Below are 15,104 nucleotides of genomic sequence, written 5' to 3'. Positions count from 1 at the left end.
GGCCCCCTGTGGCCAGGATTTCGGCTGCTGCAAGCTTTCGCTGCCGGGTTTCAGACCATACGGGCTTTAGTTGGGCTAGTGGTTAAAATGGCGTGCACGTCCCCATGACTGCCATTTAAATTAGGCCCCCGCATCTCTGGGGAAGGCGGCATTCTCGTGCCTGATTTCAGGCTAGTTAAAAATGGTTAAGGGGCAGGAACACGGCAGGAACCTGCACCCCTCCCATCTTAAAGCCCCCCCACATCCCCCGCCTGCACCTTTCCCTCCAGGTGGGGCGGTGGACGGTAAGATACCCCCTTAAATGTTTGTGGCTTTGTATGCACTCCGCAGCTACCCAGGAGGAGCTCGAAAGTCCACTGAAGTCACCAGTAGACACACAGATGGATGGAATCGTAGAACACCTCAAGATCGGCAGCAACTTCACTTTCAGAGTGACAGTCCTACAGGCCTCGAGTATCTCAGCTGAATATGCCGATATCTTCTGTCAGTTCAAGTAAGGCATCCATTACCATATCTGTAGATGCCATGCTATATCCATGCTATTTAGACCCATTGCCACGCCTGTGGAAGCATGATATATCTGTGCTATAAAGAGTCACTGTCACACCTGTGGAGACCATACTGTAGCCGCCTACTGTCATGCCAGTGGGGTCCGTGATATATTTATGGTATATAGACATATAGACCCAGTATCATGACAATAGAGACTATTCAATATTCATGTTATATAGACTCATTACCGTACCTATGGAGGCATGATATATCCACTCATTGCCATGCCTATGGACGCTGTGTTATATCCTTGCTATATAAACCCATTGCCATAACTGTGGAGGCTGAGCTATATCCCCGGGTTCTAAATGCTCTTGGGCAAGTCAGACATAATTTGAGGTTGATCTATAAAATGATCTGACTGCCGGAATTACTGCAGCGCACTGTGGGTACTGCTGAATCCAGTAGGGCAGTTTTCCATTCCAGTTTCTTCACACTCCAGCTCGTGAAGCTCTGAGAGATCTGACTTGTCTGTTCAGAACTACATAGAATTATATAGATATTGATATGGTGATAGGGTGAGATGAAGTAGGGTGGGTGGATTCTCATGTGGAGCAGAAACACCTGATGACATAAACTGAAGGAACTTCTGACCAAGAAGATTCAATTGTGATTTTACTTCTTTTTCTCTTTTTCAGTTTCATCCATCGGCAAGAAGAAGCCTTTTCTACAGAGCCGCTGAAAAACACAGGCCGAGGCCCTCCGCTTGGCTTTTACCACGTACAGAATGTGAGTGTCCCGATTGGAGATATAACCATGATTATATAGGACCAGATAGAATGCCCATGTCTGTACCAGGGAGCTTTTGAAAGGTTTTCATTTTGTGTTTGAGTGTCTCGTGCTGGTGACAGTGCTCATCTCAGACATTGTTGTGGGCAGATTGGTGATCATGTCATGTGATTAGGATGTAGACTATTAATTCCCATTTAAAAGCAACGGTGGTGGTGAGATTCCCACCAGCATTTTCTGCCCATGACGTGCAGAGGGAGAGCAGACATCCTGTCCTCTGCCCTCTCCAGCAGGAGGTGGATGAGTCTGGAATAGGGAAGAGCAGGCGTGTGGAAAAACATGGATCCTCAAAATGTAGTTTTATGTTACTTAACTCTTCTTTAACTTAGGCCTGAGTTAGGCTTTAAAAACTTAGGCCTGAGTTAGGCTTTATAAATGGAAGAGATAACTGTTTTATTTTTACAATGTTATTTTCAGTTAGTTTATATTTCCTATGTTTTGGAAGTCAGAGCCCCACAGTGGCCTTGATGGTAAACGTAATACCTGGTGCGTTACAGCCCAGGACAGTCTGTGCTGAGTTAGCTGCTCTCAGTTTGCATAGGGTGCTACAATTGTCATGTTATATATGACGCACTTACATAGCGTAGTGCAATGTCACAGAGCCGAGAAAGGAAGCTAAGCAGCAGTGGGAGCAAGTGACTGAAGGCATGGTCAAAGAGATAGGTTTGAGGAGGCTGTCAAAGAAGGGGATGGAGGTGGCAAGGGGAAGGAGTTTAGGGGGAAAGTTCTAGGAGGTAAAACCAGGACAACTGAAGGCACTGGAGCTGACGGTGGAGCAGAAGGATGAGGGGATTCAAATGAAGCCAGATCAGAGCATGTGCACTGGCACTCTTGGCTAGGGGGAGGTCAATCAGACTATTGTGCCCACACAGTGCTAGCTCTTTAACTGGAGCTAATATAATGTCCTGTCCCACAAGTACCGTCAATATCTACAACAGTCCGGAAAATGTTGCGTTTGTAAATTCCTGAAATCTCAATTTAAAAAAAAAATTGTTTGCACTGAAGACTATACTTTTTTTTTATAGATTGCAGTGGAAGTGACCAAATCCTTCATAGAGTATATCAAGACCCAACCCATTGTCTTCGAAGTATTTGGACACTATCAGCAGCACCCGTTCCCACCGCTCTGCAAGGACCTCATCAGGTAGATACTCCCAACATGTCTCATTGTCTTCAGCAGCAAAGCTCCATAACCTCAAAGCCTGTGCCTCACTCTTCACAGTGTCCAACGCCATAAGAGGTTTTGTACCAGTCTTTAAGTCCTTTGTACTGTAGTGGGTAAAGAGGATCTTAGAAAAGGCAAACTCCTGGTGGTTTTAATATAACATCAGCAAGACGGGTGTGCATGCAAACCAAGTAAAGCGCACAAAAACTCATTGGGGCCCTGGGTCTTGGCACCCCATGTCTGCACCATCTAATGCCAGGATATGAGTTGGCACCCAGCATTTGCCACATAGTGAACTTCCTGTTCCTGCTGCTTAACAGAAGCCAAGCATTGGCCCACAAGGTGAGATCATCAGAAGGAGAGTCACCTCAGGATGAATCCCTCACGTCCTGTCAGATGGACAGCTCGAGGGATAGGGACAGGGATTTGGTGTATCGCAGAGGGACCAGGTCACCCACCTGTGCTCTCAGCCAGGGAAGGATGTGTTTTGCGAAGAAAAGGGTTAGGGGAGGAAATTAAATCGAATATGGTGGAAAAATTAATCGTAGCACACCACAGCATGTTTGGCGCGGTGGTTCCACACATGGAGGCCTCCTGGCCTCAGGCAACCATGTTGTTGATTTGTGGCCAAGCACTTCCCCATAGGGAAAGACAAACAATCCCAGTGGGGATTCATCCTGGGCCATTCATGCACACCTAGTTGTGGTTCCCTGAAACGGCAGTGGTCTCCAGTCCATCTTGAGATGAAGATGGACCTATGGAGAGAGGAAATTCCAGACGGGAAGACTGTTCTAAGTTCTCTTGCTCCTTCTTTCTCTCCCCATCTATCAGATAATGCCATTGCTGGCGTTCTAGTGCTGCCTTTTAACTGCTGAGATAGTGGGACAGCCCTGCCTCCAAACAGCATTGCCCGGCTGCAGAACAGAGAAGGAAAGGCAAAACTTTGATTCGAATCCTGGTACTGGGGATGTCTGACAGGCAAGCAATCTGAGAGCAAAGGCAGAGAAATGCAGGGAGTGACAGATGCATGGCGAGGCTGGTTCCTTGTGCAGCCTGGAGCTAGGGGAGGGAGGAAAGATGAGGACAGCCTCTGCGAGCCCTGTCCTGTGCCAGGCACTGGGAGGCAGGTGACAGCAGCTCGGTTGACATGCCCGCACTTCGGTGATATCTCTCATTCCCAGTGAAGTAGCACCTTTACATTTGCTGAATGTCAGGCCCCACACTTCTCAACTAAAATGGGAACCTTGGTGTGTGAGGGATCCAGAGAATGAATCTCCCACTCATGGTACACTGTGCTGATAAAGTCTCAGCACCACCCCACCCCCCACACACACACACAATGATCACAAAGTCCTTCTCCATAACGTATTCTATGTGGAAATGACCTGCTCTTTCACTTTTTGTTCCCAGCCCCCTGAGGCCGTCCCGCCGACAGTTCCCCCGAGTGATGCCATTGTCTAAACCAGGTGAGAAGATTAAAATTGTTTAATGCCTTATTACTATGCATGAGGGTACCTAATCTTACCTCTCAGCAACATAGAGGGGTAGAAATTGATCCTTTTATCCTTTTTGCACAAAAAGGACCAGTTTTGGGGTGCAATGTCACGCACCCGATCCGCACCTGCATTACTTGCACCGCCATGTTGGTAAAGGTGGCTTTTCAGGCACCCCGGGCGGCCACCTAAAACAGGCATTAGGCCCCTTTACATATGTAAATGAGGGGCCTAACACCTGCTTTAGGTCCCCTCGCCGAAACTGGTTGGCGATCAGCTGGAGCAGGTGCTGGACCTGCTCTACTTAGGATTCTTCAGCGGCTGCCAACAAAATGTAAGTAGATTTTCTTTTCAATAAACAATCAGTAATCATTTCCCTGGAGCCAGGAGGAAGAGGAGTGCTGCCCCGACTCCACAGCACTCGCAATTGGCCTGTTCACCCCTCCTAGGATTTACCTCCGGGCCGCAGCCGATGAGGCAAGTGACCCGACAGTCATCGTTGTAAAAGGGGCGCGACATGGATAAGACATGGTTATGGATAAGAAAGCAGGCCACAAATAATTTCCACCCCTGAAGCCTTATTAAAGTGATTCATGGAACTTACGCAATGACTCAGTGGGAAACTGTGGTGTTGAGTTGTACAGACTAGGAAGGTCCCAGGTCCAATCCCTAATCTGTGCTGAGTTAGCTGATCTCTCACCCCAAAGAATGGCCAGTTGACTGAGGTTATCTGAGGGCAACTGGTGCCGATGCCATTGAACCAGAGCAAGAGTCGACACCTTCAGGACAGGAGGGAAAAACATGGAAGCGAGAGGGTGGGGGAGGGTTCTTGTTTAGCCTAGATTATTTTAATCAACTTGGAGGATGAGTTTCTGAGTGTCAGGAATGTCAACAACAGGCAAACATTTTCATTATAATATCAGTGGGGGGCCCAGCACGTTTGAGGCACTATCAAGGCTCCCCCTATATTATCTGACACTTAACTTAAACCTCAACCTCCCTACATTATCCTGACAGTGATCTTCACCCTCAACCTCCCTACACTGCCCTGATCAAGACCTGCAATCCCAGCTCCCCACATTTCCCTGGTACAAATCTTTAACCTCAGCCTCTCTACATTGCACTGACCCCATGACCTTCAACCTCAGCCTTTCTACATAACGTTAACAGTAACCTTCAACCTCAGTATCCCTACATTACTCTGACACCAACTTTTAACCTCAGCTCCCCTTATGATCACTATTCCATTACTTCTCTGGGTCTGCCTCACCTTTAGGAGGCGTGTTCAAAAAACAATAAAAAAACTGTGTTTATGAAACAAAAGACTTTTTTTTCAGATAACTTCATTTTGTTATTACTGAGTTTACACACTTGCTCAGTAATAGTAAAGAATAGCAGGGTATATGCTAATTATTGCTTACACTGATCTAACAGATATATACATTCAGGGTCCTATACAGTACTTAGTAGGCTTACTATTTGGCAGGGTCGGCATCTTTTATTGTCACAAGGCTCAGATCACACTGGGTAGCAGTGAAGAGTTTATTGGGCACCAGGTTGCCCCTGAGGGAAGTGAAAGGTTCAGTGGGGTCACATGGATGTGTTCAATCGGAGCTCAGCCGAGCCATTCCTTTAGCTGTGGGGGCTTGGAGTGTATGAGGAATGGGCTTCAGGAAGGAGGCTCACAGCTCCTGCTGCTTTCTAGGTATAGTCAGTGTATCACTTTCTGATTCATAGATATCTCATAGAGTCATAGAGTACAGAAGGAGGCCATTCGGCCCATCATGCCTGTGGCGGCTCACTGAAAGAGCTATTCAATTAGTCCCACTCCCCCGCTTTTTCCCCATAGCCCTGCAATTTTTTCTCTTTCAAGTATTTATCCAATTCCCTTTTGAAAGTTACTATTGAAGCTGCTTCCACCACCCTTTCAGGCAGTGCATTCCAGATCATAACAACTGGCAGCATAAATAAATGTCTCCTGATCTCCCCTCTGGTTCTTTTGCCAATTACCTTAAATCTGTGTCCTTTGGTTACCGACCCTCCTGCCAGTGGAAAACTGATCTTCGTCCATATGTTGCTGGGGACAGATGGAGGAACATTGGATTATGCCAGAGCTGATCGAAACTTCCATCCTGTATGGCGCAAAGCTAAGTGAGCTTGCAAGTGGTGGGAGTTTCCTTACCTTTTTTTTGTGGTGGGACATGTCCAGGTTAATATTTTATCGTTTCGATTTGTTGTACACGTTTCTCAACACAGCTCGTTAGTTAAACTGTTGTCCTCTCGTTGTCAGAACCTGTGTAATTTTACCATTTCTGTTGTTTTCTGTTCTTCATCACCCCCCTTGCAGAGAATGAGAAAGCCCTTGTTTTGATTAAGCACCTGATGCCTGATGGGTTGAACCTCCCGTTCCTGGACTCGCTGTCCATGCACGCCGTGTCTGCCGCTAGTGTCGCTGCTTCCTATCTTTCTGAGGAGGAGGTTTCTGCCCCCTTGCCCCTTCCCTCTTCCCCTGGTTGTGCTGTCATGAAAGCCCAGATGCATGGTTCGTAGTACAGGAGCCTGATGGAAAGTGGGTTCGATTGGATACGTCACCCCTCACATCGTCCCATATCATTGGCTAATTCAATATGATTGGCTAATTCATCTCCCAATCCCTGTACAATTGGGTACTTCACCCTCCCCTGACCCTGGGTATGATCGAGTAATTTACCTCACTCCTTTCTCTTATGATTGGGAAATTTTACCTAGTCTTTCACCTTCCCACTCTCTATACAATTGAGTGGTTCACAGTGGCACTGTGTGGCAGTGTGACGGGACTGTGACACTGCTTTGATTTTTCCAGTGATTTACTTCTTTTTCCTTCCCCCTTTTCCTCTTTTTCTTAGAGGATATTCTGAGAAAAACAATGTTCTCCTGGTAGAACCTCAATCAATCAGTTACATGTGTCCTTCCTGATGCAGAGATGTGTTGCCAGTCCCCAGATGTTGGACTGTGAGTAATCATCGCCATGTCTCCTTGTGTAAAAATGCAGATTCTCCGGTTTATCCCTTTCCGCTAACACTTGTTGCTCCTGGTGACGTACCCAATTCAGTGCCACTTTCCATGGGATATAATTGTGTGACATTACTCAGCCCTGTGCCCTTGTATCTCTATTCAGCAGCAGAAACAACAGTGGACAAGAGTGTGCAGTCTTTCACTAAATTGAAGATAGGTTGAACTGGGGAGTAGCTTTGTTTATATATGATACTAATGCCAATGTTATGGAATCTGATTCCATTGATTTTTATTTTAAAGATGAAAAGCCTTGGTGGAGAACCTAGGCCAAAAGTGTAGGGAACCAACAAGGTTGGAACAGAAGAGCAAAAATGAAGTGGTGATGAGGTGTCGTCAAGCTTTGGTTTTAAAAGTCTGCAGACTGTAGAAGGAGGGGAGGACTGGGGTAGGTATTCCCAACTGGAATGCCAAGCCTAAGTGATAGCTGGATGACACCATTGATCCGTTTTATAACCAATCTCATTTTGTAAGACAGTGCACACTTGGCCCATAACTGTTATTCAATCACACCTCAACAGTTTTTACTTTGTTTAATTTTTACAGGTTTGTTTTAATTCATATGTGAAGTTAGAGAGGCCAAATCCTGGCCTAGTGATCCACGCTGACATCACACCATACTTATCACCAACATGTCCACAGGCAACTTAACAGCTTCTAGTCAAATGGTTAGGATATCCATCACCACCAATCAGCTCTGAGGTGTGATTGAATCTTCCATTGGGTGAAATCATCTTAAAAGGGGAAGGTCCTTTTAGAGGGGAACTTAAAGCTGCAGTGGCTTATCAAAAAGAAGAATTCAGATTTACAATACCATCTCATCCAGACTGGAACGTGTCCTATGTGCGTATCGAGGGAGCTGGCTTTTGCTTTTTGTTCTGCTTGCTGTGATTGTTAGGATCCAGAGTTAAAGAGCAAAGGTCAAAACTCAGTTCTGTAAGGTGCACATTTCCTGAACTATGATTCCCATGGAGGAAAAAATTAAATACTTTCCATACAGGATAACTGATTAAATAGGAACCAAAGTGGTATATATTAATGATTTGGACTTAAATGTAGGGGGCATGATTAAGAAGTTTGCAGATGACACAAAAATTGGCCATGTGATTGATAGTGAGGCGGAAAGCTGTAGACTGCAGGAATATATCAATGGACTGGTCAGGTGGGCAGAAAAGTGCTAAATGGAATTCAATCCGGAGAAGTGTGAGGTAATGCATTTGGGGAGGGCAAACAAGGCAAGGGAACACACAATAAATGGGAGGATACTGAGAGGTGTAGGGGAAGAGATGGACCTTGGAGTGCATGTCCACAAATCCCTGAAGGTAGCAGAACAGGTAGATGAGGTGGTTAAGAAGGCATACAGGATACTTTCCTTTATTAGCCAAGGTATAGAATATAAGAGCAGGGAGGTTATGCTAGAACTGTATAAAACACTAGTTAGGCCACAGCTTGAGTACTGCGTACAGTTCTGGTCACCACATTACAGGAAAGATATGACTGCATTAGAGAGGGTACAGAGGAGATTTACGAGGATGTTGCCAGGACTGGAGAACTTTAGCTATGAGGAAAGATTGGATAGGCTGGGGTTGTTTTCTTTGGAACAGAGGAGGCTGAGGGGTGATTTAATTGAAGTGTATAAAATTATGAGGGGCCTAGATAGGGTGGATAGGAAGGACCTATTTCTCTTAGCAGAGAGGTCAATAACCAGGGGGCATAGATCTAAAGTAATTGGTAGAAGGATTAGAGGGGAGCTGAGGAAAAAAAACTTCACCCAGAGGGTGGCGGGGGTCTGGAACTCACTGCCTGAAAGGGTAGTAGAGGCAGAAACTCTTATCATATTTCAGAAGTACTTGGATATGCACTTGAAGTGCTGTAACCTACAACGCTATGGACCAAGTGCTAGAAATTGGGATTAGGCTGGGTAGCTCTTTTTTGACCGTCACAGACACGATGGGCCGAATGGCCTCCTTCTGTGCCGTAAATTTTTCTATGTTTCTAAAGTGGTGGGGACCCGGGGGTAGGGGGAGGGTGTTGCCACAGCAGACACTACCAGTATAAGAAGGCATTTTTAAATCTAATTTGGAGAGTGGTGACTGACTAACATTTTATTAATTCGACACTTTCTTAAAATATAGAGCAGTAAATGGCTCAGATTTGATGTCCCCCTTTAAGGGGCAGGTTGGTTGTTTTTAAATTACACAATTTCTGAGGCACATTCGGCACGTTTATTATTTATTGATGGTTGAATGCATCTTGTCTTGTATGAAGAAATTAAAACAAATGGTCAAAGATGCTCCAGATGTTCAATATAAGTGTGCAACACCTTTAAAAAAGAAAGAACTTGCTTTTAGATAGGTAGAAAAGATCTGAACTTACCTTAGTGGGTGAGATTGGTGTTGGTGCAGTGTGCTCTGTATCTTTACTCTCACCTCCTCTCTGCTTGTTTGCTGTGTTTTGTTGTGTTTAGTTAACGTAAGAAGTTGAGTTTTTTGTTTTTGTGTCAGCAGCATTTGTTGTGGCAGAATTGTAAGAGGAAAGCTCACATTCTGGCCTACATCTCTTTCAGCCCCTGTGACTTTTGACCCTTAAACTGCCACAAGGCCCAGGGAAATGCCCATCACCCTGGGCCGGCCAATTACTTACAATATTCAGCACAATCTCTAAAAGTAATATTAATAAAATGGCTGTGATGTCAGGACTGGCTTTATTAGTGGAACTTAGCCCTAACAGTCTAAATTAAACACTGAAAAACGATCTTAAGTATAAAAAAAACACTTTCATTCTACTTCCATTTGCTTCCCCACTTGCTCTCATCGACCTTTTTACTTTTACTTTAATGTTTGTGCTTTTTGTTTACCTTAATTTATTCTGACCCTTTTATAACTTTAAAACCTGTTTACTTTTTCCTCACGTCTCTCATCACCCATTTTGGTGCAGCTTCTAAAAATCTGAATTTTAATTGGCTGAAAACTAACTTTTTCCCAGCTGTTTTCCAACCAATCAATTGGCCTGGGTCTTAAGACATGGCATTATGGGTAAATTCATCAAACACTACAACACGAATCCATTAGGGGCACGATTGGGCTTGTCTTCAATGTCCTCCACAGTCATGGGATTGAGGGTTTCCATCACCCATGGAACAGCAAAAGTCAGCGCTCTTGGGACAGAGGAGAAAACTGCATAAAAAAAGATTCACATCATGGATGCAACTCATAAAAACACGTCAACAGGAAGAGTCTCTGCCAGGCGACTAAGCACCATCGTGGCACAGCGACGGTTAATTATTAACTCAAGGCTGCAAAGTGTGCCCTGTTCTGTCAGTTGTGCCCCGCTCCTTCAGTTGTGCCCCGCTCCTTCAGTTGTGCCCCGCTCCTTCAGTTGTGCCCCGCTCCTTCAGGTGTGCCCCGTTCCTTCAGGTGTGCCCTGCTCCTTCAGGTGTGCCCCGTTCCTTCAGATGTGCCCCGCTCCTTCAGGTGTGCCCCGCTCCTTCAGGTGTGCCCCGTTCCTTCAGATGTGCCCCGTTCCTTCAGATGTGCCCCGTTCCTTCAGATGTGCCCTATTCCTTCAGATGTGCCCTGTTCCTTCAGGTGTGCCCTATTCCTTCAGGTGTGCCCTATTCCTTCAGGTGTGCTCTGTTCCTTCAGGTATGCTCTGTTCCTTCAGGTGTGCCCTATTCCTTCAGGTGTGCCCTATTCCTTCAGGTGTGCTCTGTTCCTTCAGGTGTGCCCTGTTCCTTCGGGTGTGCCCTATTCCTTCAGGTGTGCTCTGTTCCTTCAGGTGTGCTCTGTTCCTTCAGGTGTGCCCTATTCCTTCAGGTGTGCCCTATTCCTTCAGGTGTGCTCTGTTCCTTCAGGTATGCTCTGTTCCTTCAGGTGTGCTCTGTTCCTTCAGGTGTGCTCTGTTCCTTCAGGTGTGCTCTGTTCCTTCAGGTATGCTCTGTTCCTTCAGGTGTGCCCTATTCCTTCAGGTGTGCCCTATTCCTTCAGGTGTGCCCTATTCCTTCAGGTATGCTCTGTTCCTTCAGGTGTGCTCTGTTCCTTCAGGTGTGCCCTGTTCCTTCGGGTGTGCTCTGTTCCTTCAGGTGCGCTCTGTTCCTTCAGGTGTGCCCTGTTCCTTCGGGTGTGCTCTGTTCCTTCAGGTGTGCTCCACTCCTTTAGCTGTGTTCTTTCCTTCAGGTGTGCTCTGTTCCTTCAGGTGTGCTCTGTTCCTTCAGGTGTGCTCTGTTCCTTCAGGTGCGCCCCATTCCTTCAGGTGTGCTCTGTTCCTTCAGGTGTGCCCTATTCCTTCAGGTGTGCTCCGCTCCTTTAGCTGTGTTCTTTCCTTCAGCTGTGCCCTGTTCTCAGTCACATTTTGAAAAGTAATTTTTGCATAATGATGGATTTGAATCTGACACAAATTGGATTTTAGAAAAATAAAGTTCAGTTCAGTTCATATTTTTGATGTCAGCTTTGCCACTTGATGGAGCACCAGGTTTTGGAACAGAAAAAGCTGGAAGCTGATGGTAGAACCGATTGCAAGTTTTGGATTCACACTGTGTGCTGTTTTCAGTGTCTTGACTAATGGTTTATTGTATTTACAGTACCAGCTACCAAGTTAAACACCATGAGCCGACCCACCGCCGGACAATGCCAGGGCAAGTATGACCTGCTGGTCTTCTTCGAGATCTGTGAGCTGGAGGCTACTGGAGAGTAAGTACTGTCAGCCATTGCAACATAACCTGAAAGTCCTCAAAGACCAGCCCATGCTGGGCCCAAGTTCAGACAGTAAAAGCCACTTATCATACATGTCTTACAAGGCTGCATGTTTCCTTTAATGTGTGTTTGACCTGAGTAAGCATCAGACTGGACGGCACTAGGACTATTGGTACATGAAGTGACCATCTCTCTTTTCCTTTCACAGGTATATCCCTGCAGTTGTTGACCACAGAGGTGGCATGCCATGTCATGGAACTTTCCTATTGCACCAGGTACGGCTGTGTAACCAGTCTCAAATGGGTTGGAGCTCTCACATCTCCACCACTGCCAAAGCTGCCTCTGAAAAGCTTGATTTGCTCTTTCACACGACATCCCTTCAACAACCCTTAATTCGCTATAAAGCTCAAGTCCAACTGTCCAATGTTTTGCATCTGTCTTACATATTCTCTCAGGTACAGCGGTGCTGGCCACTCCTGTAAGTGGTCTGAGCGCCTTATCTTCGGGAGTGTGTCTGTACTGCTCAGCATCTAATTATACAGTAACTTTAGCCGGGAATGTAACAATGTGATCTGAACTGGATAGCGTGTCTTTTGCGTGAAAGTCCTGAAACGTGACACCATCCAAGGTCTGAATGCCGCTCCCGTATTTTCTAGCTATCTTAGTTCCTCTCACATTCCTGGACAGGATATGAGAAAAGTTGTCGGATAAGCAATCCTTTTCTGACCTTTAGTCTCCAACCTCTCTCTCTCCTTCCTAGCCTGCCAGGTCTTTCCTTTATCTATCTTATCAGTCTTACTATGGTCATTATTCTGAGCACTCCTCTCTTGTTCCATCTAAGCTCCAAATACACCATCCTGCATCCTCACTGAACTGGGGGTGGGGGTGGGGGGCAGGTGGTGGAGGGAAGGGTGCTGGTTAGTTAAAATCATCAAGCTTCCCCTCCCTCAAATGAGACAGATCCACGGTTGCTTTACCCCTGCTGCTATCAATGACCCCCTTCCAAGTGCAGTATGTTGTGCAGTTACAAAACGATGTAAAGTACACACGGAGTATCAATGAACAGTAATGTAGGAGGAATGAAAGGTGGAACATGGATTTGGTCCAGTGATGTATCAGCCTGTGCTGTGGGCAGTGAGGGCAACAGCATTATGAATTGTTTGAGAGGAAATCCATTGAACAAATTTGATCGTGCAATGTAGCAAATTAGTGATAGTATTGGGGGGAGGAGCAGCACATCTATAAGGACCAGTCGATAACCCCATTTGAACAGTAGGAACTGATGAACTTTGGTAGTTTCACAGATACAACTGAGGACCATATTTCCAAGCGTTCCGACCTAAAGAGGGCTAAATTTTACAAATTAGAACTCCCAGTACAGAGCTTTGCCCAATGGGATCACATATTGCGAATACAGGCGCTGACTGCCATATTCAAGTTCCTGAGATGCACTCCCGTCAGGTGGATTGATAAGCTACCCCAACATGTTTTAAGGGGGGGGAGGTGTACAATACAAGTGTTTATCAACATCATACACATCATAAAAAATATCATTGCATCACTTTGCGATGAAAACAACCTTAAGTTGTCCAAACCTGAGATTAAACTCCCTTTATACTGATCAGCTCATCACAGATGTGGCAACTGTAGTATCTTGAAGGAGATGGACTTTATGACGGTCACTACAACGACGGCTCAGGCACGATGGACCGAATGGCCTCCTTCTCTGCTGTATCATTCAATGACAACTTGAATTTTTATACCTGGACCCCCCCTCACCCATGTCGGGAAATTTCTCTGATCGCTTTCCCAGGCCTGGTAGGGTTTCAGCTTGTGAGAGAGTATGATTGCCATTAAGTGACACTAGTGACTAACATTGTTCTTTATCCTCTGCTGTCGATAGGGAATCCAGAGGCGGATTACGGTTACCATAGTACATGAGACAGGAAGTGATATACGCTGGAAGGAAGTGCGAGAACTGGTTGTTGGTAAGTATGGGGAAAAGCAACTGGTGTCATATCCCGCAATCCTCTGAACTAACAGGAACCCTGTGAAAATCACGTCATCTCATTGCCAATAACAACTTGCATTTATATAGCGCCTTTAACGTAGGAAAACATCCCAAGGCGCTTCACAGGAGGGTAATGAGTCAAAAAATGACACCAAGCCAAAGAAGGAGACATTAGGACAGGTGAAGAGGTAGGTTTTAAGGAGCGTCTTAAAGAAGATGGAGAGGCGGAGAGGATTAGGCAGGGAATTCCAGAGTTCAGGGCCTAGACGTCAATGATGAGGCAAAGGAAGGAGGGGATGGACAAGAGGCCAGAGTTGGAGAAACGCAGAGTTCTCAGAGGGTTGTAGGGCAGAAGGAGGTTACAGAGATAGGATGGGGTGAGGCCATGGAGGGATGTGAATATGAAGATTGGATATTATAGCCTAGAAATTCCAACTGGACAGGTGCACCACCGGAAATGCGACGGGACAGGGCTTCCGCTCGCCAGCAGTCAATGACTCATCACGGGGGTCATTTGCTTAAATGGGTGGCCGCCCATAGCGATTACATCACTTTCTGACCATCTGCCCATGGCAGTACCAGAATTCTGGGGTGGCATCTTGCTGCTCTGTTGAGAGGGGAGTGGTCTGGCTAAAATGCCCAAAGATTTTTTAAAATTACTCCTCTAAGCTGCTCCATTGGTCATTTGCCATTTTCCTAATGGTAATCGATCAATAGCCATTGAGAAACGGCACATGGACCCCACTTACAGCACATGCGCGGCAAGTATGCCACCTAATGAGAGGGTGGGTCCGAGGGTTATGGTGAGAAGGTGGGTAGCTGGGCTTAATGATTGCCATTGGCTGCACACTGAGTGGAAATGGACCAGATGTCTGGTGGAGGCCACCAACCCACCAGTCCCACCTCCAACTCTGACATCGCAATAAAGGATTGGGTGGAAGAAACCAGTGCCCCACAACCAACATTTCAGAACAAAGCCAGAAAGAGTCCTAGCAAACCTAGCAAAAATTCTCCCCAAATTCATTCTGTCCCACCCCCACCACTCAGATTAGGCCATTTCCGAGCTCGATACGGGCCAGAATGTCTAGACTGATTAATCTAACAAGGCGGTTCTCTAGAGCCTGCTTACGGTATCACAGGATTTTTTCATGGATAATTAATTAGAAATTACAAAACGGAAACAGGCTGCATGGCCCAACCGGTCTCTGTTGGTGTTTATCCACCACACGAGCAGTAGTCTCAATACCAAGTGTCCCTCCTGCTCCCATAACCTTTCATCCCCTTTTCCTTTAACCACCTATCTAACCTATTCTTAAATGTTGACATGGTCTCTGTTTCAATCACTAATTCTG

At 46.0% G+C, this 15,104-nt stretch overlaps 1 protein-coding gene across 14 annotated transcripts in view; it reads left to right on the top strand.

Annotated features, from left to right (window-relative positions):
- Positions 1-15,104, top strand: part of kif1aa (kinesin family member 1Aa) — a 342,099-nt gene that overhangs the window by 209,031 nt on the left and 117,964 nt on the right. For 13 of the 14 annotated variants that reach the window (XM_067994796.1, XM_067994794.1, XM_067994793.1 and 10 more), the window contains 7 exons: positions 331-493; positions 1,191-1,281; positions 2,367-2,485; positions 3,917-3,972; positions 11,630-11,738; positions 11,950-12,016; positions 13,645-13,729. In XM_067994796.1, the coding sequence (XP_067850897.1) occupies positions 331-493; positions 1,191-1,281; positions 2,367-2,485; positions 3,917-3,972; positions 11,630-11,738; positions 11,950-12,016; positions 13,645-13,729 (690 nt within the window). The remainder of the gene's footprint in view (positions 1-330; positions 494-1,190; positions 1,282-2,366; positions 2,486-3,916; positions 3,973-11,629; positions 11,739-11,949; positions 12,017-13,644; positions 13,730-15,104) is intronic. The other variant, XM_067994795.1, reaches the window with a different exon arrangement.

Source organism: Heptranchias perlo, chromosome 13, assembly GCF_035084215.1.
Source record: "Heptranchias perlo isolate sHepPer1 chromosome 13, sHepPer1.hap1, whole genome shotgun sequence".
Taxonomy (NCBI): Eukaryota; Metazoa; Chordata; class Chondrichthyes; order Hexanchiformes; family Hexanchidae; genus Heptranchias; species Heptranchias perlo.
The sequence above is the reverse complement of the archived record's forward strand: the minus strand, read 5'-3'. Positions and strand labels throughout refer to the sequence as shown.